The sequence below is a fragment of the Cinclus cinclus genome, chromosome 3 (genome assembly GCF_963662255.1).
Source record: "Cinclus cinclus chromosome 3, bCinCin1.1, whole genome shotgun sequence".
Classification (NCBI taxonomy): domain Eukaryota; kingdom Metazoa; phylum Chordata; class Aves; order Passeriformes; family Cinclidae; genus Cinclus; species Cinclus cinclus.
In genome coordinates this window covers 95,044,445-95,070,817 of record NC_085048.1, presented here as the reverse complement: position 1 = coordinate 95,070,817, position 26,373 = coordinate 95,044,445, and the positions used below count along the sequence as shown (strand labels likewise).

At 38.2% G+C, this 26,373-nt stretch overlaps 1 protein-coding gene across 3 annotated transcripts in view; it reads left to right on the top strand.

The window, feature by feature from the left end:
- Positions 1-25,511, top strand: part of NVL (nuclear VCP like) — a 37,950-nt gene extending 12,439 nt beyond the window's left edge. For 2 of the 3 annotated variants that reach the window (XM_062490458.1, XM_062490457.1), the window contains 11 exons: positions 392-650; positions 2,858-3,076; positions 3,661-3,765; positions 4,533-4,595; positions 5,777-5,896; positions 6,568-6,667; positions 14,239-14,345; positions 17,876-17,952; positions 19,447-19,535; positions 23,427-23,497; positions 25,250-25,511. In XM_062490458.1, coding sequence (XP_062346442.1) covers positions 392-650; positions 2,858-3,076; positions 3,661-3,765; positions 4,533-4,595; positions 5,777-5,896; positions 6,568-6,667; positions 14,239-14,345; positions 17,876-17,952; positions 19,447-19,535; positions 23,427-23,497; positions 25,250-25,294 — 1,255 coding nt within the window. In that variant the 3' untranslated portion in view covers positions 25,295-25,511. The remainder of the gene's footprint in view (positions 1-391; positions 651-2,857; positions 3,077-3,660; positions 3,766-4,532; positions 4,596-5,776; positions 5,897-6,567; positions 6,668-14,238; positions 14,346-17,875; positions 17,953-19,446; positions 19,536-23,426; positions 23,498-25,249) is intronic. The other variant, XM_062490459.1, reaches the window with a different exon arrangement.
- The last annotated feature ends 862 nt before the right edge of the window (positions 25,512-26,373 follow it).

The following is a 26,373-nucleotide window of genomic DNA, read 5'->3' as shown; positions in this document are numbered from 1 at the left end:
TTGTTAGGAATACAAGGTTAAGCATGTCAGTGGATTACTTGTGGGAATCTCTGTAGTAGAGTGAGATGTACCCTGTCAGTTTTGAATCTAAATTAGGGTTGAAAGGTGACCTGTGATACTTAGATCACCAAAACCACTGATTAGCAGTGCTTGGTTGAGGCTGTTGGTTTTTGTTTAAGAAATGACAGGAATTTTGTATCACAGTTCTGTGGGTTTCAGTGTTGGTTACTTCCTACTTGAGCAAAAACTTCCCACCGTTCTGCTTCAGTTCAGGTGGACTGAAAGAGGCATTAAATGCTGTTTGTTTTCATATGAAAAAAAAAACAAAAAACAACCAAGTAACAGCTTTTTCTCCAGCTTTATATTTTATTTTTTTCCCTTACCTGCTTAGAATTCTTCGGACTTTGTGTCGAAAGCTGAAGCTCCCGGAATCGTTTGAATTCCGTCATTTAGCACGGCTGACTCCGGGCTATGTGGGGGCTGATCTGATGGCCCTGTGCCGTGAGGCAGCCATGGGCACAGTCAACAGGGTCCTGATAACATCTGGGGAGCACGCACACTCTGGGGGGAGCACAGCTGAAGGAAGCCCAGGGATAGAAACAGACATCCTGGTGGAAGAGGGCACCAAGCAACCAGAACTTCCATCTAAGGTATGTTTTCCTTAAAGTGTGTGTTTTTGACTTCTCAAGAGTTGAGCCATTTTAGACTTATGAAAATCATTACTCATAAATTCTCAAATATCCACAGCCAACCTAATATTAAATTTTGATTTAGAAATGGCAGCTTCTGAGGCAGGAGCATAACTCCTAATGACCCATATAATGGGTCTGGAAAAGTGGATCCCAAACCCCAGTCCTCCTAAAAATTACGTTCATGTTTTATGCAAGGTGTGTTTTTTCCCTGGGATTTTTTGTTTTGTTTGTGCTGTGTTGTTTTGCCTTCTAGCAGAGCAGAGCTTCACAGAGTGGCTGTATCTCTCTTCAGAAGTATATTCACTGTAAGAGAATTTTAGAAGTATCAGATTTGCACTGAGTATTTTGCACCAGCTGTTTGCTGTGCCCTCAGTGAAATGTCTGTGTTGATGCCTGGGGCTCTTCCCTGACCTGGTAGAGTTACAGTAAGCCAAAGTCTAGAAGTATTTATGCAGCTTTTGTTTGCCCCCCAGCTATGTGATTACTTGAGGTAAAATCACATGTGGTGTCTAGTACGTGTAGCAGGTTTGAAGAAGAGAGGAGCTGTTAATGTGCAGCACAACGGGAAATTTTCTGTTGCAGAAAATAGTATTTCCAGTGCCAGAATTAGTCTCTGGCCTAAGTAACATGAAGGCTAGTGAAGCAGAACAACTTTATATAGAAATCCTTGGTCCTGCTTCTCAAAATTTAGTGTCTCTATATGCCTTCATTATGTGCAGGCCTCCTAAAGATTTGTGTGGAGAGAAGTGGGCTTAAATGCACATTGTAATCAGATTCTGTTTTTTGTAGGGCTGTCAAAGAGCACTGTTGCTGTGATGACAAAAATCAGTGTAAAAAGCAGTAGTAAGCCTTTGTATTAGTGTAGCATAAGCATGGTGCTTATACCTCCCAGTGCTTCCTGGGGCCTGCTGTAACCAAAAGAAAGTGGGGAGGGGCAGGTGGTTGCAGCTTTTATCAACATCACCATGATCAAAGGGGTCATTGAGAATGAGGAAGTCTAATCCTAGCAAAGCCATGTTTTGATAGCTGGCAGGAGGTTGACATAGTCTGATACAGGGTATTGTCATTAAAACCCTTGTATTATGTTTATAATGGAAAAATAAACATACAAAACCTTTAAAAATCATTCACACAATTTGAGTAAACAAACCCAGTGGTCTTGGCTATGTCAGAGTTTCTCTCAATGGCTCTGTTAAGAAGAAGAGGCAGGACTTAAATGGAGTATCAGGCATTCTAAGCACTTGTATTTCTTTGTGGTCAGTTGTAGACCTATCCTAGCTGAAATTGATATAATGTGATACTTTTTCTTTATACTGCTGTAGGAAAAAATGTTGAAACTTACCGGAGTTTTTACATTTATTTTTTCTTCCTCTGTCTTCTAATGAAAATGCTGTTACAGTTTTTACTTGTAGTGCAGTACCAGTTTGCTTTGATACTGCCTTTCTGTGTTAGAATGGGGATGCATTTATGTTGTGAAGATCAGAAGTTCTTTGATGGACTATTTTCTCAGTTCCCAATATGGAACTGATTGGAGAAATTGGAATGTACCTCCCTTGGGCAGTGCAGAAAAGCATTACTCTGCATCTCTGTCCTGTTTGCTCAAACTTTATCAGGGCCTGATTGCAAGATCAGGTCCAGCCAGGTTGAGGAGATGTCTTGAAATCAAATGGTGTTAAATAAAAGTGGATGTTCTAGGAATGTGTTAAGAGTTTTAACAGTTTATACAAAACTGAATATTCTGACAATTGTTGGAATTGTGCTGTCCAGCAGTTTTTCACTTTCTCTTGAAAGGAGGTTCTTGTTAAAAGTAGAATTAATACATGTAAATAATACATATTTTGGAAATTTCAGCATGGGAATACCTTTCTCCTAGTCAGTGTGGGAAAAGCAGTAGGAAGAGCTAGAAGGCAAAATACATGTGCTAGCTCATTTTCTGTAGCATCTAAACCAAGATTTTAGGCTCAGCTCAGTGCTTTCAAACCTGTTAAATTTACAGGAAGCTTCCCTGAAACAATTTTATCGTTAATAGTAATTTACATATTTTATGTGTATTGTACATAATAATGTGATTGATAGTTGAAAGGCTTTGAAAAAGCCCTTTAAACAGTCCTGAAAGTCTAACCCAGTTGCGTAACCGTTTTCTCTCCCTTTCTATGTACCTTAAGGATGAATTGCAGAGACTTTTGGGTTTGCTGAAGGAGCAGGCCCCCTTGCCTGAGGAGCAGCTGCAGAAGCTGTGCATTGAGATGAATGATTTTATTGTTGCACTGTCATCAGTGCAACCCTCTGCCAAGAGAGAAGGCTTTGTCACAATCCCTGATGTGACATGGGCGGACATCGGAGCCCTGCAGGATGTTCGGGAGGAGCTGACTATGGCAATATTGGTATGTGCTAACCTTCCTTCCAAAGAGATTTTGCACTTCTCCCTATGCAGGAAATAAAACTGTCTGTTTTCAGTATTTATTTGAGGTATAGGGGCATTTTGCAATATCTTTATTTAAAACAGTCAAGCTTGTATAATTCACTTCAGAATTTGTTTCAAGCCTGGCATTTGTATTTAATATTTTTCTTTTTGTATTCATGCTTTCAGTGTTTGTATTGCTCAATCTTTAAGTATTCTAGAAATTGTGTACCAATAAGCTTGGTTATGCAACTGCCATACAAAGAACTGGGGACTACTTAGCTGGAAGCTTAGCAATCTTGCAGCTAATCAGAGGAAAACTTAACATTAACACCTTTAGGTAACTTCGGTGAATAAAATCTTTGCCTCTGAGTAAGGATATATCTCCCATTTAGGGATAATTAGCAGTGCAAGATACTAAGGTGCTGATCAAATCTTTATTCTTTTAGTCTATAAAAAAAAAAGAATAAAGAACTTGCTATGAATAATTTTTCATCCAGCTGTAACTAAAATGAAAAGTTTTGTGGTTTCTCTATGCCAGAGATAACAATGATAATTTCTTTTTAGGCACCTGTGCGAAACCCAGAGCAGTTTAAAGCTCTGGGTCTGACTACTCCAGCTGGTGTCCTGCTTGCAGGGCCTCCAGGGTGTGGCAAAACACTGTTAGCTAAGGTAATGCATTTTCTTAACATCATTAAAAACACTGGAGATTCTTCTTGAAGTGGATATTTTTGCAGGATGAGTCTGGATCATAGTGCAAGAAGTCGGCCTTTTGCACCACATTTCATAAGAAAATTAAATTTAGGCCTTCATGCTCAAGTTATTTGATTTTTCTTGCATAAAGTTAAAACTTCGCTTGAGTGGAGAGGGTATTCCTGCAAAACTTGATGGAGTGAAGTTGGTTAAGGAAAAAGTAGCAAAGATGAGAAGAAACTCTATAGGATAACCATTCTATGGAATATTTTACTGTAACTAAATTACATGTTTGGGAGTACTGTGCAACTCTTACTGAAAATACTTCTGTTTTCTTATTGAGCATTTCAGTTCTTACCACATCTCCACGTAAATGCAGACAATCATGCAGATTTCAGATTGTTTCTCATTATGTCTTCAGAAGCTCCTACGGAGTTGAATATCTCTCTAACTCCCATAGTTATTGGGCATTCTTTAGCTGGTGTGGGGGGTGGGGTATGAACCTGGAACTGCCTCATCAGAGAGAGAGAGACTACACTGCTGAATTCCTCGCTCCCCTCCCACTCTTAATAGCATATAATTATACTTTGTACTGTTTTCTATATTTTGCAAACACTTGCTAACTGTGTTCCTCCCCTTGTATTTGTCACTCCGTGGACGGAACCGAAGCAGACATGATAAATCTATATCTGTATCTATACCTCTGTCTATATCTATATTTATATCTGGCTTTACCTTTTTCACAGGCTGTGGCAAACGAGTCTGGGCTGAACTTCATATCTGTCAAAGGTCCTGAGCTGCTAAATATGGTATGTGCTTGTCATAGGGGCTTTTGTTACTTATGGAATTCTTGTCCAAAATGTGGAGCAAGCAAAATTCCTGATAATTACACAACTGGTACTGGTGCAGCTGAAGTTGCCTTATTTAACCTCTCCTTAAAGTTTTTAGCAATGTTCTCCTTAAAGTTTAGCAGAAGTTGTTAGTATGAAAAGAAAAACGTCACCTGTGTAGCTTAAATATTTATCTTAGTTTGGCAGGTGGAGCCTTCTTGACTTGAAGAAGTGTTCCTAAATGACCAGCTACATACATCACTGCTTTTCTGTAGTATGGAGATTTTAAACATCAACAGATAAAAGTGCTGTAGTTCAAATTTTTGAAGCACTAGACTGAGAAGTGCTGTGATGTAACTTCAGTCCCTTTCAGAGTCAAGAGAATGTGTTGAACTGAGCAAGGTGGCTCCAGCTCCCATCTGGGGAGGCCATTATCAGTAATGTAGAAGCTGAAACCCACACACTGGATTTCATTGATCTCTTCCCAAACAGTTTTGTATGTCCACTTCAAGTACTGATACAGGCAGGAAATGCCACACTTAAGTTATTGAGGAGCCCAACTTCTGTGTGGAATACAGAGGAAATGGTTGGCTGTGGTCCAGAGACTGTGTTAACATATAAATTGTATCAAAACATGTTTGTTTGGAAAAAAATTAAGTGTTTCCATTTACAACTTCACAGCCCCTGTTCTCACAATTCAGCATTCAAAGTGAAATTCTGGATGACTTTTCAGTTCCCTGCCACCAAGCCCGTGTCTTCAGGCAACAACTCTATGAACTTCAGATGTTCATTGTGTTCACATTGCTCACTGGGTTTGTTTATGAACAGCTGAACAACAGGGTTCTTAATTAAGACTGTATTTGTTAATTCTCATCACCAAAATGATGGCAAGTAAGAGTTATTGCCCAGAAAAAAAAGGAATTCTGTTAAACTCTTAATGTACTACAAATTGTCAAAAGTCAACTAGCGACAGTTCCTGTGTGAATCATGATCAGTAAGAAAACAGAGATAAGAGACTGTTGTCAGAAAAAAACAATTAGTAGGCTGCATTTCTCCCTTGCAAAGTACCTTAAATAGTGTTTGAAACTAATGATTTTTTTTTCCAAGCAAAATCTTCATGTCTTAAGTTGTTTCAGAGTTGTTTCTCTGATATTTTTTAGTATGTTGGTGAAAGTGAACGTGCTGTACGTCAGGTATTCCAGCGTGCCAGGAATTCAGCCCCCTGTGTTATATTCTTTGATGAAGTTGATGCACTGTGCCCTCGGAGGTCTGACCATGAAGTGAGTCTGCCTTGAGATAGCTCCACAAACTCTCAGTTACAGCTTTTGGGACATTGCAGGCCACTGAAGTACCCAGAAGTGTATCTCCCGAGAAAAACAGTCTACGAGGCTTTTTTCGTCCCATATTTGAAGGAAATATATTGGTTGGGTTTTGTAAAACTTAATACTTTTTTCATATGCTTATATAGAAAAAAATATCCAGAGAAATCAGGTTAAGCTATTGAGTTTGGTTATAGGATGTCACTACTATGGAATTACTATTTACCTCGCAGTAGCTCACCTGCTTCAAATATTGTTTCAGAGGTTTCAATATTTAAGAACTCTTTTCCCACAAAAAACTGAATATTGAGAAATTTTGTTGAGGTAGATACCAGAACGACTAGTACAAGTATTTATATGTTCTCCTTTAAGTGAGTCCTTCAGTTTTGATGGGAAAGAAAAGATTTGCCACATGTTAAAATACCTGGGAAGTGTGTTGATAGCATGAATTGGGATGGAGGAGTGCTAAGAATATGAGAGAAGGAATCCACAATGCAGCTACATTGAAAGCGTGAAAAAGAAACTTTTTCTTTGAGTGATATTTCAGTGCAGGGTATTAGTAGTCTTTTACCTTGGAATATTCATGTTCCCACTGTTTGTTTGATTTTGTTGACAAATTTCTCCTTCCAAAGTCAGGAGCCAGTGTGCGGGTAGTGAACCAGCTCCTTACAGAGATGGATGGGCTGGAGAATCGGCAGCAGGTTTTCATTATGGCTGCCACAAACAGGCCAGGTAAGGACCCAGAAGTCAGAAACAAGAAATCAGATGTCCTTTGTTCTCTTTTAACAAAATCATGTATTCCTAAATATTTGAATTCTGGAACTAAGCCTTAAGTACTTAAAGTAAGTGTCTGCTCCAAATTTTTTCTGATCAGTTAACAGTTAATCTGTTCCACTTTAATGTGGTATTGTGAGATAAAGCAATCTCTTTAAAATGTGTCTCACTTAGCACCTGGTACCATTGCTTTTAAAATGCCTTGAAAGACCTTTTACTGCTGTAGATTCTCTCCTTGCAATGTAGAAACAGAAAAGAGACCTAAAATGTATTTTTTTTTCCTTTTTTACTGCATAGATTGATTTTATATCCAAAGCAGCCTTATAGTTTTCTTCTATCTGTTTTTTTTTGCCTTAGGAAATCTGTCTCACATTAAGTCATTTTTCCATTTCCTTATCTTCTGCTCCTGGGCTCTTTGTTCCACACTAGACTGTGTATGGAAATCACTCTTCTGTTTCTTCAAGTTCTGTCCAGCTTGGATTTTGACAGCTGTCTTTGCTCCCTCGCTGGCTCTTTAGTTTTTGGTAACTTTTGCAATTCCAGCAGCATCTTCTCAATTAATAAGCCAAACACTGATGTCTGCTTTACAAACATCATATGTTTCACAGCAACTTTCTATCTCTGTTTTTTGGTTTATTTTCTATTATGGAGAATTTTTGTGTTTCATACATAGTAATAAACTTGTCTTTCCTAAATTTGAATTCCGTGTAGAAGCTGTGGGTTGTAAATAGAGGAATTTGTTGTCAGTTTAGAAAGAAACAAGCAGGAAGGTGTTGCACTTCCTCAGTTTATGAGTATTTTCCTGAATATTCCAACTGAAATGAAATACAGGGTTACAAGTCTGTCTTGGTAAAACCATATTGGTTTTACCAGTGGGTACTGGCATTCTGGAAAGAACTTTTGCACCTAGAACAAGTATTTGGCAAATTCCTACTAAGAATGAGACACAAATATTTCTTACCTGCATATATTAAGTAAGGAAAAATAGAAGCATGGCTATTTTGGATGTAATTTGGAAGATGAGAATGTTAAAATACTTGATACTGCTTGTGTTCTATAAATTAAGGAAGATTTGGTCTGAAATTGTATATCATAGGCAACTCTGAGGTGGGGTTCTTTTTCCAATGCTCAAAAGCTTCAAAGATTTGGAGGAAGATTTTCCTATGTCTCCAATTCTTTGCACCATGACAGACTTTCAAGCCTGGCATGTGTTAAAGTGTGAGCAGTAGGCGCTTAAATCTCTACCTGTTTGTGCAAATTCTTTGACCTAAAGTGGCAGGTTTTCCTGGCATGAGCTTGCTGGTTCTGAGCTGTCTAATGCAAGCAGAATAGAAAATAAGGTTTTGCTATGTATGGATGCAGTTGGATGTACCAAGAGTGTTGGTGGGAGTGTCATCAAGTTGCCTTAAGAAAGAGATCTCCCCCTAAATAAATACTTGTGCTATTGCAAGCATTTGTATCAGGCAGCCCTATTTGGAAGTGTTTCTCAAGGGCTTCATATCTAATTACTGACTTGTCATTATCTCTGGCTGGGAGCTTGGGCTGGGAATTCCAGTATTTCTGAAGTGAGGACACATCCAATTGTACTTCCTGCAGTGCCTCCTCAGCGGCTTGGGCACGGGGCCAATCCTTCTTTGGGCTGCTCTGTGTCACTGTTTTGAGCTAAGGATTCCTCTCGTGGAAGCAACTGAGTGCAAGCACCCCAGCAGCTTCACTAGGGCTAGGTTAGGGTAAAACATTGCTCAGATGTTAATTTCAAAGTATAAATATTTGTGTGTGGCAGGTTTGTCCTAATTCCCTGATTTAGGTTTACACTGATTCAGTGCTTGCTTACAGGTCTGCTTTTTATGCATATATAAAATAGACACATGTGCAACTGTTAATCCCTCTCTCTGTAAGCCTCATATTGGATGCATTTTTACTGTTACGTAGTTGGAAACTTACTTGGGGAATTGGGGGCAGCTGGGAAGTGTGTAAGGTGTGAAACCAGCAGTGTATTGCAAAGGCAGGGATAACGAATACAATTGATTTCTATTTATTGAATTTGTAGATGAATTTATATCCTTCAATTCAGTGATTTTATCATGATGAAGATACAAGGAATTGTTTTGCCAGCATTAATAAAATGGGGTTTTTTTCAGCTGGAAGATGCAGTTTGGATAGGATGGATGTCTTGCTTCAGAAGGACTCTGTGTATGAATAACATTTTGGATAGGTCTAGACCACAAATTTTTCCTGTGATATCTGCATTTGTCAGTATGAAGAAATAGAGTTTCATCAGAACAATTTCTAAAGAAATTGTGTTAAAGTTGAGGAAACTGGTTTGTCTCTCCTGTAGTTTATTCACTGTTCATAGGGCATAGGAAGAGTTCACCAAATGGAGTTTTGCTGCTGTGGTCTGGGTAGTTGAAAGGAGCACACTGCAGGTGGAGAACATTGAATCTGTGCTAAAAAAGCAGTATTAACCACCTTAAGAATGCAAAGCTGAAACAGAGACCTGTAGGACAGCTTAGAGTGCCTACTATATTGAAGTAGTTCCCCCAAACAGTTAAAGCTGTGGTGCAAAGGTTTTTAAATCTTTGTAAGAAAGATTTTTCTGCCATAGTTGTGGTGAGTTGAGGTGCTGCTGGGGAGGGGAGTTGTGTAATGTAAGTCTAAATAATGTATGTGTCCCAGCAGAGTTTCTGCAGTCTTCCACTGAGCCAGTGCTGTGAAGTGTGAGATTTCATGGTTTTTAATCCATGTTAGTATAATTTATTAGGAGCGAAAATGGCTTTTCAAGATGCTTCTTTTTTTAGAGTGACTGCATTCATGGTAGCTTTGATAGTTGGTGGCTGGTACTGTTCATGACTGCTGTGTTTGTTGTCAGCACTGTAGCCTGACATCACTGTGCAATGGGAAGAGCCTTCTCTCATAAGTTATTATTACTGTTGTTGTTAGTGTTATTGCTATTATTATTGTTGTTACTATTTAGGAGTAGTTGCAGTTAGGATGGCAGTGGCTCAACCACTTTTGGCATCAGGGTATGTTCCTGGCACAGTTGTTCCAGGGAGGTGTTGACACATGGGACAAGGTATTACTGTGAAATGATGGTGGTTTATACCCCGTCTCTGAAGACTGCCAAATTCTCTTTTATATAGCCTTTAAACACTTGGAAGGCTTGGCTTCCCATTTTGGTAAAAGTGCAGGCACAATAGATTGGTTCCTTTGTTTATCCTCTACAATCTGAAAGTGGTAATTCTTATTCTGGCAGTGCTGAAAAAAATCCTTTGATGTGCCCTAAAAACCAGGCTATTTGCATGTTTTTTGCACTTACTCAATGACTTTGAATGTCCTCTGCAGATATTTCTTGACTCCTTCTAAATTAACAGGGATGCAGTATTCCCAACTCAATTTCTTTCCACCTAAATGCAGAATCAATGTCAGATATTGTCTGAAGAGGATTAAACTTTTAAAGCACTCAATATCATTAGAGAGAGAAGGGGGAAAAATAGAAGCAGAAATGTCATATCTTGTTAGCACCTTTATGGGTCAGAATGGTTATACTCTTCTCCAACCTTTTTCCTTCCCCAAATTCAAGAGTTAAATACTACACAACTGCCAAACATTACTGTTGAATTAAATCTATCATTTCCCACAATTTTTTAGCTACCAGTTTGAATTTCAGGATGGGATACTGCTTCTTTCTGCTCTTCTCTTACTTCCCCGGGCTTTGAACATTTATAAACTCCTTAGAGAAATGCTGACCTAGGCAGCAGCAGCATTTCCCCTGGGAGCTAGGGAACTGTGTATAATGTGAAGAAGCAGACAAGACAGTGATTTTTAACTGGACATAAATTGTGGTGATGTCTTGCTTTTATTCATGGCATCTTTCTCTAGCTTTCTTAAATTAATTATTGCAAAATTCCTCTTCTGCTGTTACCTTCGAACACAGTCCTAGTTTCAATGAGTTCTACTTTTGTTAGCGAGTTTATTTTCATATTTTAGAGCTATTCACCTGAACCACATGTTTTGAAATAAAATGAAAAAATAATCACCAGTCTTTAACAATAGTTACAGTTTGGGCTTGGGCATTGTTTATGTTTTTACCTGTTTATACATGTTGCTGAATTAAAGGCAAGATAAGATCTAAGAAAAGCAGTTAATACGTGAGGCATGGAACAATTTCTTTCATAATAGCTCTAATTCACACAAATTAAATTTCTGCATTTCAGCAACCCTTGAGTGTTGTGTATCTTTCACAGTAACTTCAATTGTTATGTGCAGTGTTCACCTGGAGTCTCAGCAAACCTTTTAGGGCTTCTGAGCCTGCATTTCAGAACATCACAAATGGGAGGGCCTATATCTTGCGTGCTTCAAATATATTTTTAAAAACTGGAGAGGGAGAGAGAGAGAGTGGGAGAAGTTTGATGGACTCACACAACAGCTGTCACTGCTGGTATGCACTGACCTTCTGTAAATGTGCTTGGCTCCTGTACAGTTGAGATAAGACATGAATAATCAACTGGAAATGAATCCGGGACTAAGAAATTCTAAGATAGACCAATATAATGCCACTGTATAGGAATTCATGCACAGGTACTTTGAATGGAATGTAATAATTCTGTAAAAATTTGCAGTAGTATGCAGAGCTGTGTAGCAAACTGAAATGTGACTTAATTCTCTAGAGGTTAGTGCCTGTTTGAACCCTTAAAAACAAAGCAAGGAATAGATGTACTGTAATTATATTATGATATTGTCAAATTATTTTGAAAATGATACTACTGTCTTCTAATGACAGTCAACACCACTGATCACCTCAGAAAAGCAGGAAATTATTAACTGGACATTTCTCCCAATAGAAGTATATTCTGTCTGTGAGACAACTGCTTGGAAAAGGAGTGCTGTGTTTTGTCACGTTTCCATGCTTCACTTTTCTTCCAGATTGAGGGATAATAATAGACTTTGAAAGAGGTATCTGCAATAACTAGCCTAATTTCAGTAAAATGGTAAATATATCTAAAATGGGTTGACGCTCTTCTGTTTACATAAATTTTAAGATAATAGATATGGAGAGAGTGTTACAATTTACCAGGGTGGAATACTTTGAAATTCCTTAAAGGGGTACCTTACTCAGTTCTTTTAAATGGATATGAAGAGCATCTAAATGAGTAGGTTTGTTCAATGAGTAAATACTAATTTTCTGGGTTATGTGACCTGAGTTTTCAAGAATTTCAGGCCTAAGTCTGAACCAGAAGAATGAAATGAGTTAATTCATAAAGAGACGGGGAGTGTAGATCTTTGTTTCAGACTTTGGTGTGGTGTTGTTGCTGTAAACCACCATTACTGCAGCTTATCTCGTTCTGTCAGTTGTGGTAACTTTTTGAAAGGAGGCAGTGTGATCATTTACATACAAAAAGATAAATGCAACTTCAGAGCATATTGCTGTCTTGATATTGTTGGACAAATAGCAAGTACCATGTTCTCAGCGTGCAAAATGGAAAACAGTATTTTCCATAGCAAGCTTAATATTTTAAAGTAATATTTAATACTTTATTTTGGGAATGTTAGAATGGGGAAATCAGCAAGTGCTGGTGTTGTAATGTAGGCCCTATTTAGAGGATTTGTTTTGGTGTTTTTAACAGATCGTTTGAGTGAACTTTGTCATCTCCTTTTAATAATGTGGCAAGAAACACAGAAACAGGAAAGTGCACTTGTGTCCAAAGCAAGACAAAGTGTCATCTGAACGATGCACAGGTGTATAAGTAACATGTTTTTATCTGTGCCTGCCATGGCAGGGATTCTGTTTAACCATTGTGTCTTCTGGTCTGGATTAAATAAATACAAGTAATTCCTTTTTTTTTTCCCCCTCACCATTCTCATCATATTTGCAGTAGCTGATTTTTCTTCCATAGATACTTCTGCCCAGGACTGCTGTATCCTAGGGGGAAAAATATTTTTGTCCAAGAAAAAGATAGTAAGAGTTGTCCTTTAAGCATAACTGAGAGTGCAACTTGAACAAAACCATGAGTATCTTTAAAATATGGATCAAGATCATACTGTGGTAGGACCAGGTAGTTCAGTGTTAACAGAGTTAAGCAAACATTTTCATTTTGCCAAAAAGCAATAGTTTTACTTCCCTGCTACTGCTTTGGGGCTTGGGTGGTGTCTATTTTCTTGAAAACATCTGTACAGTAAAGATTAGCAGCTTCACTTTCCCCAGTCCTTCACCTTTAATGTAAAGGAGAGCAGTAATTTGTCAGCTCCATTTTGTCAGGAGGGCTGAGCCAATGCAGGGTGTTGGCAGCTGCCTTGGGAGGCCTTGATAATTTCCAGCTTTAGACTTAGGTGGAACTGTCAACTGTCACTTTTGGGAGAGGTTCTTGCAGTAGCTACCTTACACATTCATATTATTTATATCCTTTAAAATAGTCTGCTGTAGTAAAAGTATAGATTCCTTAATATCTTCTGTGAGTGCTTCTGTGACTTTACTGTTCACATTAGTGTGGTATGTAGGATATCAGAGAGTCACAGAATCATTTAGGTTGGAAAAGACCTCAGAGATCATGGAGTCCACCAGTTAACCCAGCACTGCCAAGTCCACCACTAAAACATGTCCCCAAGTGCCACATATACAGTACCTCCAGGGATGGTGACTCCACAGAATTCCTTAGTGAAACGGAGCCATTGATACCATTATTGGATTTTGGTAGATGGGGAAATAGGACATCAAGAAGCATTAAGAAACATCATGCAGGCAGTTTCTGCTGAAATACAGGCAGGAACTGAGGCCTTTTCCAGGTTATATGCCCTGTCTCTATCTCTTGCTATACCAATAGTCAGTTTTTATATCCTGACTTACTTTGTGTATGTTTGGCATCGAAGCCTGCGGTACTAAAAGGCAGCTACACATTTCTGTTACACTTAAGCTTGAAATGGTTCTCTAGAAACATTTGTGATAAGTTTTGCTTTCTTACTTCTCCACGCATAATAAATTCAGAGTCTCTAACTCTCCCTGGGGACCAAATTCTGTACTTTGCAGCTATCTTTGGTATTTTCCTGGGTTTCCTGTTTTGCCACTCAGATAACCATTACATACTAGAAATGAAAATGACCAATAAAATTAAGTTTGCATATGGACAGTTGTGATTGGCCCTGTGTGTTTGTTAGGCTTGATTTATCCCTTGTCCCTTTGGGTAGAGTTCCTTCCAGGAGAACAAACTGCTAATAATTAATGTGGAATTCCTCAGCAAAAATGTTGTAATTCTGTATTGCCAAATATAGGGTTGTCCTCTTAACTGAAGAGATGAAACTGGTATTTATGAGCCATCATTGATCAGATGTGGCTTATTTGTACTGGGTGTTAGAGACTTGTTGACAAAAATGAAACTTTTTCAATCAGCTCCTTTAATGCCCAGAGCTTCAGTCATGGCACAGATGTTTCTTTGAGTCTTGGTACAAATATGCATGTGTTCCTTCTCACCTGCAGGTATTCCTAGGGGTGCATCTCATTTCTGGATTAATTCTTTTCTATTTTTCCCCTCCCTAAGATATAATTGACCCAGCTATCCTGCGTCCTGGTAGGCTGGATAAAACACTCTATGTGGGTTTACCACCACCTGAAGATCGACTTGCTATTTTAGAGACCATCACCAAAGTAAGTATTTGGAAATATATCCCCAATCTTGAAGCTTGGTGGAATGATATAATGACAAATCACATGTTACAAAGAATTGTAGGATCCTGTCTTTCAGCTATTCCATGAGGTCATCAAAATAATCCCTCAGCTCATCTGCTGTTAAATTTGCTCTGGGACTGCAAAGGGCTGGTGAATCTTGAGTAAAGCAAACCTGTTAAACATAAAAGTTGCTGCCTTTTTTTAGTCACAGTTTGAACAGTTTTAATTAGAAGATTCCTATCTGAGTGAGTAATGGGCCTAAAAGTGTTTTGTAAGCTTTTTTTGGGGGGTTCCAGACATTCAGCAGAATGATTCACAAGCTCCATCTGTATTTGCTCAACAGTAGTTGTGACACCTAATTGGCTTTAGGACTAAAAGAAGCTTGTGATGGTCAAGGTTGTAGGCTAAAGTAAATGTGAAAATGTAAAATCTGTGCCTTCACAGGTTCTCCCTGTGGTGGACAGCACAATCTGCCACTTCAGAGACTTGGATTATAGAATTCTGTGTGTTTCTCCAAGTGTGGCAGGAATCAAGGCCTTAAGAAAGAACAGAAAAAGTATTATGAATTGCGTGGGTATCTCCTACTTTTTTCCAGTAGATCAACACTGATTGTTAAGACCAAGTGTTCTGTCAGACCTTTTTCTGACCTGCAAAGGAGACAAAGTCTTTACTATAGAGGAAAGATAGCATTATGAGAAGTCTGGCAGGAATTGTTTAGTGTATTTGTAATAAAAGATAATCCAGACTTATGTAACCTTAAAGTTGTGGTGAACTTGTTCCAGCCCATCCTTTCATGCCAAAATGGATGTTCAGAGGGTGACCCCCTCATTACAAATTCAGGATGTTAGACTTTCCTTCATTTATTCTGTGCATTGCTTCATGGATGAAAATAGATTAAGTATTCCCCCATTTTCTATTTGCAGTACACCAATATGTTGTTTCTAAGTTTTACAGAAATAGTTCAGTTAATACTTTTTACAACGCTGTTCTAGACGAGATGTTGGGAGGAATTGAGTGTAACATCTGTGGATACTGTAAGGAATAATGATTTATATTTTACCAAATTTATTTTTAAAGGTAATTAGGGATGTAGGGGAATAGTGCAGCAGAGCTTGGTGCTTTGCTCCCTTTCTCTCACTCTCAGGTTTCCCTTGCTCACAGTCTCAGCCACGTGTAGCCACCAAGATACACCAATCCACCTGGCAAGAATCACTCATGGGCAACACTGAGGACAAGGAACTGTAATGAGTCCTCTCTTCATCTTCGAGCTTCCTTTTGTCTGTCAGTGCCCAGCTGGTTGTTAGGGAGAACTGCTTGCAATTTCCCGTCAGGAACCGAGTTCAGAATTGTGTTTGCTGCCATAAATCTTGGGTGGGGTTGCTGAAAAGTGTCCTTGTTCCCTTCTCCTGGGAATCTCTGTGCCTACAATCCTATCTTCCTGTTGGGATAACACCAAGAGGAGTGGCAATGGGATGTGGTAACCCTGTTATTATCCCACTGCCAGTTCTGTCTTTTGCTGACAAATCAGCTTTGATGTGACCTTATTTGCTTATGGGGCCTTCTTGACAGAGGAATACATTGCACAGTGTTTATCAGCTTGATTTCTGTGGATCCTGTCACTAGTTACCATGTTGCTTATCATGCTTTTTTGCAATGCAAGATGTTTTCATGCATGCTTAATTCACACTGGTCTGTCTATTTTGATTACAAATCCTTGTGATGAATGAGGAGTTAAATCTTTAAAGATGTGTAGGAGTTACCTGAAAGAACAACATGAAATAGGAAGAGGGGAAAATGTGTTAAATTAATTTAAATACTTTATTTTTTGTTAGATTTCATCCATGCATTCTAGGTGAGAAAATGTGAAAAATTTGAGAACACATTTGCTCAAGGCCAGAGAAAACAAAATGTTTGGTGCAGATGTGAGTGGCTTCTGAATGATGGCATGCATTCCCAGAAATCTCCAACAAATACATGCACGACATGTGGAAGCAGAATCACTGCTGAATGAAAACATGGATGCTTAGAAAGGCAGCATGAGGGGTAGAAAAGGGGCTTGGGGAAGGAACAGGTTGTTAGGAAGACAGACAGCCTAAAAAATGTAGGTTGAAACTTCATTGTGAAAGACTTATTTCAGTTAACTTATACAAATCAGTCATTCCCGATTATGAGTATTATGTAAGAGAAGCCTGTCTTCACATGTTTCAGTTACTACTGTACTTAAACATTCCTGCAAGCTCCATCAAGCTCCTCTGCTGCACAGAGGTTGGCACCAGAGCAGGGAGAGCAAAAAATGCCCAATGTATTTGCTCCACTAAGCACTAGGTAAAACATTTCTTTTTAGCAGAGGAGGTGTCTCTCTGGCTTGCAATTTCCTATAAGAATTACTAAAGTGTCCCCTATGAAATTGTATGAAGCTTCCTTGTTTCCAGCTTAAAGTCTCTCAGGATGTTTTCAAATCAGGCTGCTCCTTTATCTTTCCATTGCTGTGTTATTCTGGATTTTTTCCCTCTCTAACTTTAAAGGTTCATTCAAGATTGCTTCCTTGCTCTGCCTAGTCCTTGACTGTTCCATTGTCTGTTAAGTATTCAAGGGTTTTAACTTGCCAGGTACTATATACTCTACTGTATTTTTTTTCTCTTGAAGGTATTATAGGTATGCAGTATATTAGTTCCTCTGAAGGAGTCAGAAAATAATTATGTGAATTTGTGCATTTCTATCAAATGAGTATCTGGCAGAAAGTTACCATTGTATCATAAAAGTGTTCTTTCCTGTCAAAACTCTGGTATTGTTTGGTCAAAGACACATCTTGAAGCTCTGTACTGTCATGATAATACTTTACTGTTGTCTAAGGATAACAGGAGGATCTCCAAACTTACAGTGTTTGGAAATTTTCTTGGCTAGTTTCAAATACCATTTATGTCTTCTGCTGTTGGAGATACAAAAATAATAATAAAAGAAACCACTTCTGGGTCCTTTTTGGAGGAAGCAGTAATAATATGGAGAAGTAGGGTCCAAAAATCTACAATGTATCTAAACTCCTTTGAAATCTAAATGGAAAGCTTCTAAGCTTCAAAATCTATATCCAGAATGTAGAAGATACACAATTAATTGAGTCTTAAAGGTGATAAGACTACACTGACATGCCTATTGCTTAGCTGTTTGATTTCAACACACAGTAAAACTAGAAGGAAGTTCAGCTAAACAAGCTGCTGAAGCAACCAACTATTATTAAAAGTAAGCCCACATATGGAATAGTGTTGGTGTTATAATGCCCTGGGGCAGGCTGGCCAACATTTCCTTAAAGAAAATCTAATATGTGGGTGGCAAGTTAAAATTTAACATTGTTTAATATTTTCTAATTAAATGGTTTTAAGGCTGATTATCCTTCTTATCAGTTTGAGATTTAAAATATTTGTATTTGTGGATATTGTGGGAAACTTAAAAAAAAAAAAAAAGAGAAAGTAGGTTTTCTTACCTTCTCATTTTCCTTACCTCAACTCCTTCAGGATGGCACCCGGCCTCCCCTAGAGAGTGATGTGAGCCTGAAGGAAATTGCTTACAGTCAGCACTGTGATTGTTTCACGTGAGTATCTTCTAGTTTTGACTTTCATACTTAATGTGCAGTGCCAGCAGTCTTTGATGCATGATCAGCTGTGTTTTGCTGGTATTATTAGGAGGGCTTCTTAACTTTATAAGCCTTTTCCCTTAGGGTATTTTTCTTGCTTTCCCTTGGGCTTTTTTTCCATGAAGTTGGTAGGAATATATGGATGCTAAAGTCTTCTTCATCTGGAATAGTCTTCACATTGCAAAGACAGAACAATGGAGGCCTTCTGGTTTTCTTTAGTTTTATTTTCTAATTCTTGCATCATCGGAGGACCAAAGGGCCCTCTTTAAGTTGTGGGCCGGTACACAATGGTGATGAAAGCAAATTGGTTAAACAGCCATCACCAGCTTGTTCTGTCACAGCGCTGAGAGCAATCTGTTTGACAAAGTAATGAGGGCCCATTTCAGCTTGTGCTTTGGGAATAGCAAGGTGTGGCTTTAGGGAAAGCTTGATGGCCATCCATACCTGTCAGAATAATTTGCATTTATGGTCCGTAAAACTTACAGAGCTTTAAGCTGTTCAATAATTTAGTAGTAGTCAATGTTTTTATGGAGTTCACAAAAGATAAAGTTTATGACAGGCTGCTTGCCACAGTATTACTTCATCTGTAAAGATGAGTAATTTCTCTTTCTACACCTTTCACTCACTGGTTTATAGTACAGTGGGTTTTTTTGTTCAGTGTGTGGGGGGTTTGGTTTGGTTTTTTGTTGTGGGGTTTTTGGTTTGTGGGTTTTTTGACGCTTGGGTTTTATCTGTATTTTGAGTTTGGGGGTTTTGCATCTGCGTGTGTTTGGGTTTTTATTGAGGGTTTTGATGTATTTGGTTTTGGCTTGTTTGGGTTTTTCTTTTATCTGGATGGGTTTAATTTTTGATTTTTAAATACTTTATGCCTAGTACCTCCAAGTGAAGCATGGGGAATTAGTTTTGAAAATTTTTTTTGGTTCAATGACTTTCACCAGCTGAAAGACTTGTGAAAACTTCCAGCTGTTCCAGTTCCAGGAAACTGGCAAGAAATACTTAAACTGATCTGACCATGTTTTGTGGATATTATTATTTTAAGAGCATGTTAACTTTACTCTTGATGCAGCTTTGAGCAACTCCTTTTTGTAATGGTGAAGGATTTCATTTGAATCTTTCATAAGATTTATATATTAAAAAAAAGAAGTTATGTTCCCGAGAAGTGACACAGTATTAATCAACCATTTGTCATTTTAAAAAATGCTGAATGGGGTTTTTGCCTCTTTCCTTGTTTCTCATTAATTTGATCTTAATTTGTGGCTAAAATCTGAGGGGCATCACTTTGTAATGAAGGTTGCAGACTGTGTAATCATCAGGTCTCTTTCCAGTGTTCTTAAGATGAAACTTTGTGACAGCACAAGCAAACTTTAATATAATTTTTAGTGTCTTGTCTTTCTATATGCCATCAGCAGAAGAGAAATTTATCCCCAAATAACCTGTTATTTGTATCCCTAGAGGGGCAGACCTTTCAGCTCTTGTGCGTGAGGCTTCCATTTGTGCCTTGAGACAGGAAATGGCCCTGCAGAATACTCAAACCAAGAAGGGTAAGAAAGCTTTAAGAAGAAAGTCTTAACTGAACAGTGACAAGATAAATAGAAAGTATTTAAAGTGGTTGAAGACAAACATAAGGCTGTGAAAGCTCTACATCACTGATTAATTGACTTCTGAGCCAAACAAAAATTAAGTCACATAAGGGGAGGTAAGGGAGGGTACAGGAAAAACAATTATGCTAGAAGTCAGTATAATTCTTATTTTTAAAGCATTGAAGGTTGAAACCTTAAAGAAAAATTTCTGCTAAATGGTTATGTAAACTGATTATTTTCTAGACTAAATACCCGTTTGCCAATTTTCCTTGTCACTACCAAATACTAATTACTGATGTATTTGGAGGAGGGTTGTGAACTACACCTTCCCTCATTTCCCACCTTTGGCACCCAGCTGTGTTGTGGAACTGAACACATATATCCAGCACTGATGGAGTTGGGAAAATCTCAGTGCCACTTTTGATCTTTGGTGCTTAGCTCATCAGTGCCTCCTGCCAGAACTTTAACAGGGAGCTATAAATTGATTAAAATACAATCTCTGCCCTTTCATTATCTGTCTGAACTGCTGGTTTAAGCTGTATTTTCCTGGGGATTTTAAAATTATAGACTGAAACTTTTGTATAAAATGCCGATCTGTTTTGATTTTTTTCCCAGTATTTTATTTGTTATTTTACCCTTAAGTCAAAATTTACCCTTAAGGCAAAGCTAAGATGGAATTGTGACTTTTCAGATTATTTCCTTGAAAAATATAGGCTTTCATTATGTCCCTGATTTCTAAGAGCAACAGTGGTATTTTAATGGCTTTAAATTCTTCTTTTTGATCTAGTACCTATCCAGTCTTGTCTGGTTTTTAGCAACAGTAGATTACCAGAGCACAGTGTTTGTATTCCCTGTTCTGAGGCAACAAGTATGTTCAACTAGAGGAGGAAAAAAACTGTGAGCTTTTAAAAGCCCTCCCTGTTGTATGACTTGGTTACCCATTTTGCTTCCTGTAGCTGGATAAAACTCTTCATTTGAGGTAGAAATATCTGAGTTTATCCTGTCATTTCTATAATTGTTCAGAATACAGCAGGCTTTATTCAGAGCTCTTCATCCTTGAATTCAGCCTTCACAGTTAGGATTGCAGCCTGAGCACAGACTCTGTGAATGTGTTGGCAGCCAGCAAGTTCATAATACATGTAGAGCTTGATTTGCATGTTTACAGCAGCTGCTTGCTTGGACTGTCCTTGGGTTTCCAAGATGTCAGCCCTGATTGGTATGGAAGCATGTGAGGTGGTTTCTGATTTGAGACCTTGTTCATTTTTATCTTCAAGATAAGAGTGGGGATTTTCTTCCTTCAGTGTTCAGCAAGGGATGCTCAGCTGCTTCCCCTCCCACACTCTGTTTAGCTGTAGATGGGTGCTGAGTGTCCTCCTCAGTCAATCCTATGGAATCAGGGCTGCTCCTTTCTATTCTAGAGAAACTATTGCAATTTCTTGTTATACCTGATATTTTCCCTCTGGAATAAACTCAAGGGTGTGGCTTTTTTAACCCTCAGCAGTGGTTTGCTTGAAGGTGCTTTTAGAAAGTGAAATGGAAAGGTATCTTTTTTGTGATATTTCTTAGGAGAATTCAGAAATTCTACTGCCAACCTGAACAGGCTTAGGCAGGCTGATCATGTTAAGTCACTATGGTCTGAGAATTGGCAGATACAGAAGTTTGAAGGGGAAATTCCTAAAAATTGGGCAGATTTCCACTCTTATGAAGTACCCCTGGATTTCCTCACCAGTGCCTCAGCACTGACTGCCCAGAAAGGTTCACTGTCATTTGGAAACTTGGAGTTTCACTTCTGCTTCCCTTTTCCACACTACTGAAGACGGTGCATAAAAGTGGTCCCAGCACCACTGCCAGAGTGGGACCCACCCTACTGCAGCAGTTTGCAGCTTCTCAGTCAGGTTCCTCAGAAACTTTGGAACACCATGTGCCTCCTGGTGACTACTTCCCCTTGACATGTTAACTCACCTGTTTGGCTTGATCTTGCATATTTATTTCAAACAGATCTAGTTACACAGAAGGTACAGAATATGAGAAAAAGAGAGATTCTTACTCTTATTCCAGCTGTAGTGACAAATACAGATCTTCTAAACTGTGAACATTTTTGTACATTTTTATAAAAGACAGACAGTGGTTCCACATCACCTGCAGTCTCTAAGGCTGATCCTAAGCTGATTCTCATAGAGAATCTGTGAGACTTTTGTTGGAGCAATTAAGAGCAAGTGCAGTTTAACAAGTGAGAATAAAGCTTTGCATCTTTGCAGTTGAATTTGAAAAGCAAGATCTGGTCTTTGTTTGATAGGAACCACCTATCCCTCACTCATCTATGTAAATAGGAAAACACCAATTTCATATTTACAGTTTTCAGTACATTGTCATATTTTTAAAAGATTGTACCTGTTGATATACTTCATTATTTTATTTTAACAATATAAATTGTTTTAAACAATAAAATATTTTTACCTACTTATTCATACTAAATGGTTTTGTCATCAGAAATCAAGCCACAGCGTGTTAATGCAAGTAGCAGAGGTCTAGATTACTCACAGCTACATTATCTACATGATCAAGCTTTGGGCAAGCTTTTATCACATAATAAGCATGAGGTACTCTAACTTACTTGTAATGAGAGATTTTCTCCCTCCCTATAGCATTGTCACAATTTGATTAAAAAATTACATGCTTAAAATCAAAGGTGAAAGCAAGATTAAATTCTCGTAGCTTCATTTTGTTATTTTATGGAGTTTTAATGACTCAGTCTAAAAGTAACCTGTCTTCTGGGGAAGTTCCAAGTTGAACCTTTTTCTTACTGTAAATAGCATTCCCTTGGGGAAATAGGTTAAATTCCTGATATTTTTAAGCTTGCATCTTCAAATTTTCCAGGTATAGTTAAATCTGGTAATAGGAATGTTGAACATGAGCTCCAGAGAATGAGATAAGACAGCACTGAGGTGCTATGTTTAGTTCAGTGAACATTAACCTTCATCTTTACCTTTAACACAGGTAATAATAACTGTAGGCTATTTGCTCTTTTGCTTAATGCCTCAGACAAGGTATACTTCATTTTTAATTTAGTATCTTCCATTTTCTGTTTAGTCTTTTACTATATCAGCAAAAGATTTTGTTCAACTCTGACTCAAAATACATTAATGTTAAGAGTTTTTTCATGTTGACCCATCCCATTTCATGTGGCAGAGGTGGAAATAAAAGCAATAATCATCCTAATGAAAGAGATTAAAAGAATGCACCAAACAAGAGTACAGTCTGTATTTCTGTCATATCTGATACCTGTGCATAGTGTTTGCTGGTAATGAATCTTTATGTTAGTGGCATCTCAGGATTCTTAAATCCAGCTATAACAAGGTACTTGCTTGTGACAGGAGAGGAATCTGTGACTTATGGGAGGTATGCTTATGTTTTAATATACTAAGAAAACCTGTTCAAAAGGTTATTATTAGGAATAATTACTGTGGATAGCTGCATTAAGGTCAAAAAGGCAATTTGCATAAACTTAAACACAGGGAGTTGTAGCAGCAAAAGCTTTCATCACTTCTGGGTAATGGCAGAGAAGGCAATGAGATGAAGCCAATTATTTAGAAATTGAGTGGAATTGGAATGATAGCAAAATGTTTTCTAGGTAATTTTTACTAACAGGGAAGTTTAATATTGAATTTATGTTAAAAAAAAAAAAAAAGGTCCAGAACTGGAAGCATAAGAATTTGAGGGATTCACTTGCAGAAAGGTTAAGGGAATTCAGTTAGTTATGTTTTCACAAATGCTGCCTTGAAATACACGCAACAGTCAGTTGAGTGTCACTTGTCTGAAATTTTAGTAATTTATTATGCTTTGTTCTTTAAGGAGAAATCAGGATTTCTCATAAACACTTTGAAGAAGCTTTTAGGAAAGTGAAGTCTTCAGTGTCCAAGCAGGTAAGATAATATTCCAGTATGTAAGGCTCTTTACTCCCTTGGGAAGGACACTCTTCTGATGCGGGGGACTGGTGGGAATGGCTAAGGCTGCAAGATACTTAGATGGATTTCAAACTGACAATACCTGTTTGTGCATTAAACAAACCTGATCTTTGTCTTAAGGTCAGAAATTGAAGCCTCCCTTTTCAGCTGCAGATGATGCACTGCATGTAGATAGCTTACCAAGATACCAAGGTTATTTTTTAGTGTGGTGCCTTGGACTTCACTGACATTCCCAGACTGATTATTAACCTGGCACTAAGCTCTTATGTCTGCTGAGTTTTCAGTTAGAAGTCAAGGCCTTTAGAGTGCACCACATCATGCCAGAACCTTTCCTCCCCCCTCTGAAGACACACAAAGATGCTCAACCCTTTATGTTGATGTTCAAGAAACGTAAATTTGAGATGGGACATAAAACACACTTCATTAGTTATTTCCTATAACTCTTTTCATTATTTGAATTTGTCAAGGAATTTTGTTATGTTTCCTTATGCCTTGTTCCTTTTAATGTCTGAAAGGAAAGCTGTTCAATCATCTTAATTACTATAATTTTGAAGTTTATATACAGGAATCACTATTATTGCAGAGCTTGTGTCTAAGGTCTGCATGTGTTGTCAAGAGTGTATTGCAGCCAGAATACATGAATGTATTCACATGTAACGCTAGCCAGAGAGAAGTCAGTAAACTATTTCCTTTCATTATTATTGTATTTTGATGGTCAGTGACGTTCCATAAAATTTAAAAGTGATCTCTAGTCCCAAGAACCTTTAGGGATTATGTTGGTTGTTGTTTTCCCTTTGCTAATCACTAAGCAAACAACCAAATTTAAAACATCTCCTCTAACATGGCAATGACTGTTAAGTATTAGAACATACTCCTTGTTAACCAGAAATGTTACTCTGCATCTCAAAGGCAGCTTAAATATCATGTGTCTGGGAGTCCTAGATTTCGGTTATATTAATCTGAAGACTTTTCAGTTAGGTATTTTGAAATATCTTTTGCAGTACAAGATACTTATTTCCCATTCCCAGCTGCTACTTCCTATCTGCTACGTAAATTCGCTCTCACAAAAACTCTGCAGACCTTGCTATGAATACTGGAAAACTAAAAGAAAAAGGGTAAAAATGCTTCATCTTACAGATGTAGTGCATCTACCTCTCCTACCCATACACATCTCTGTTTGGTTTAATTGGTTGACTCAAGATAAACAAAAACAATTCATAAAGCTGTGGACAGACATCACCTTCTGTAGCCAGTTATTTCAGTGGAAATACTGTGTTCCTCAAAATCCTCATTTTGAGTGACCAGTGAAAAGGGTTAAGGAACAGTCAAGACTAGCAAAGGATGATCTTGTCTGTTCATTGTGCAGAACTAGGTGGGGGAGGAAGGTGTCAGTTCAGCAGCTCCTGTGATGAAGAGGTCAGTGCCTTCTCAGTGAAGCTGCCACTTAAGCTGGCATGGCAACAAGAACTGTAAGAACTCTGCCTGAGGCCTCTGGCCATTGGTGACTCTCCCTGGAGAACCTCATTTATGAGCCAAGATAGTGGGGGTTTACCATATTTAGGTTTTTGTTTGTAAATGCTTTAAAATGCAGCTAGTGACTCATAGAGCTGGTTTGTTTCATTGCTTAAATAATACACAGTCACTTTTACATATTGTGTCATTTTTTTACCACTGTCTGAGATATTCTTCCTCTTCCCTTGGCACTGTTAGGATCAAATAATGTATGAAGAACTGCATCAGTCACTGTGCAGCTGATATCTCTGGACAGTTCCCAAAAGCAACTAACTTTACACTGGTGAAGAGTTCTGCAGTTCCTGTGCCTGTTTTCAAGAGCCAGGTTGGAAAGAAGCTGTACTAAATCCATCTCTCAACTTTTTATACTGCACCTAGAAAAAAGGTCATCTCAACCTACAGCATCCTTAATTTAACTGTCTCCAGAATAAAAGATACAATACATGCTCTCTTCTTATAACCATTTACATTTTCCAAATGAATGTTTTTAGTGCTAAAAAGCTAAAACCATTCTGATCTATTTGGTGCCCTGAATCAGAAATCTCTGAGGCACAGGATAGCCCTTCCAAGTGTTTACTCTGCTCAAATAGCTGTTTTCAATCACCAGAGAAAACTGCTGTGTTTTCCAGAACAAGGACACTGAAAGAAGCACTGAGAGGACAGAGCTGTGAAAGTAGGCTGGGAAAGTGCTGCACTGGATGTTATCACACCATTCATCATGCATTTTCCAAGCACAGTGACACATGACTGTGCCAGCACAGGTTCTCAGAGTTGCTAACAGCTTCCTTCCACCTTACAGAAATAAACTGCCCACAGAAGGCAAGCTGGGAGGGTTACCTAGGAGACAGTAAAGTTTGGAAACTGGAGAAGTGCTGTGATACTATGTTTCCTAGGTTGAATCATTTGAGTTAAGAGGTACTTAACAAGCTGGTTCTTAATTAACAAATTTTCAATATCAGAAAGTATCCAAGTTAAGACAAAACACTGGAAAGTAACAGAGCTTACAACCTCCAAGCTTTCAGGGAAAAAAAGCCAATGAAACAGTTTTTGTAAGGAACATCTAATCTGTAAGCATTGCCCCCTACCTATTTAAACATATAAGAGAGATCATTTTATCTCCTACTTGAATTCATTTAAACAAATACCCTGAACAACCAGATCTAACTTTAAGACTGACCTTGATAGACAATAGTACCTTATATCTTAAATTCTAAAAAGAAATCTTGCTGCACCTTTTTACCCCCTGTGCATGTTAAAGGTTTATCACATGTAACTTACCCCCACAGACTTGCATTTAAACAATACCAAATCTCATGGCAGCT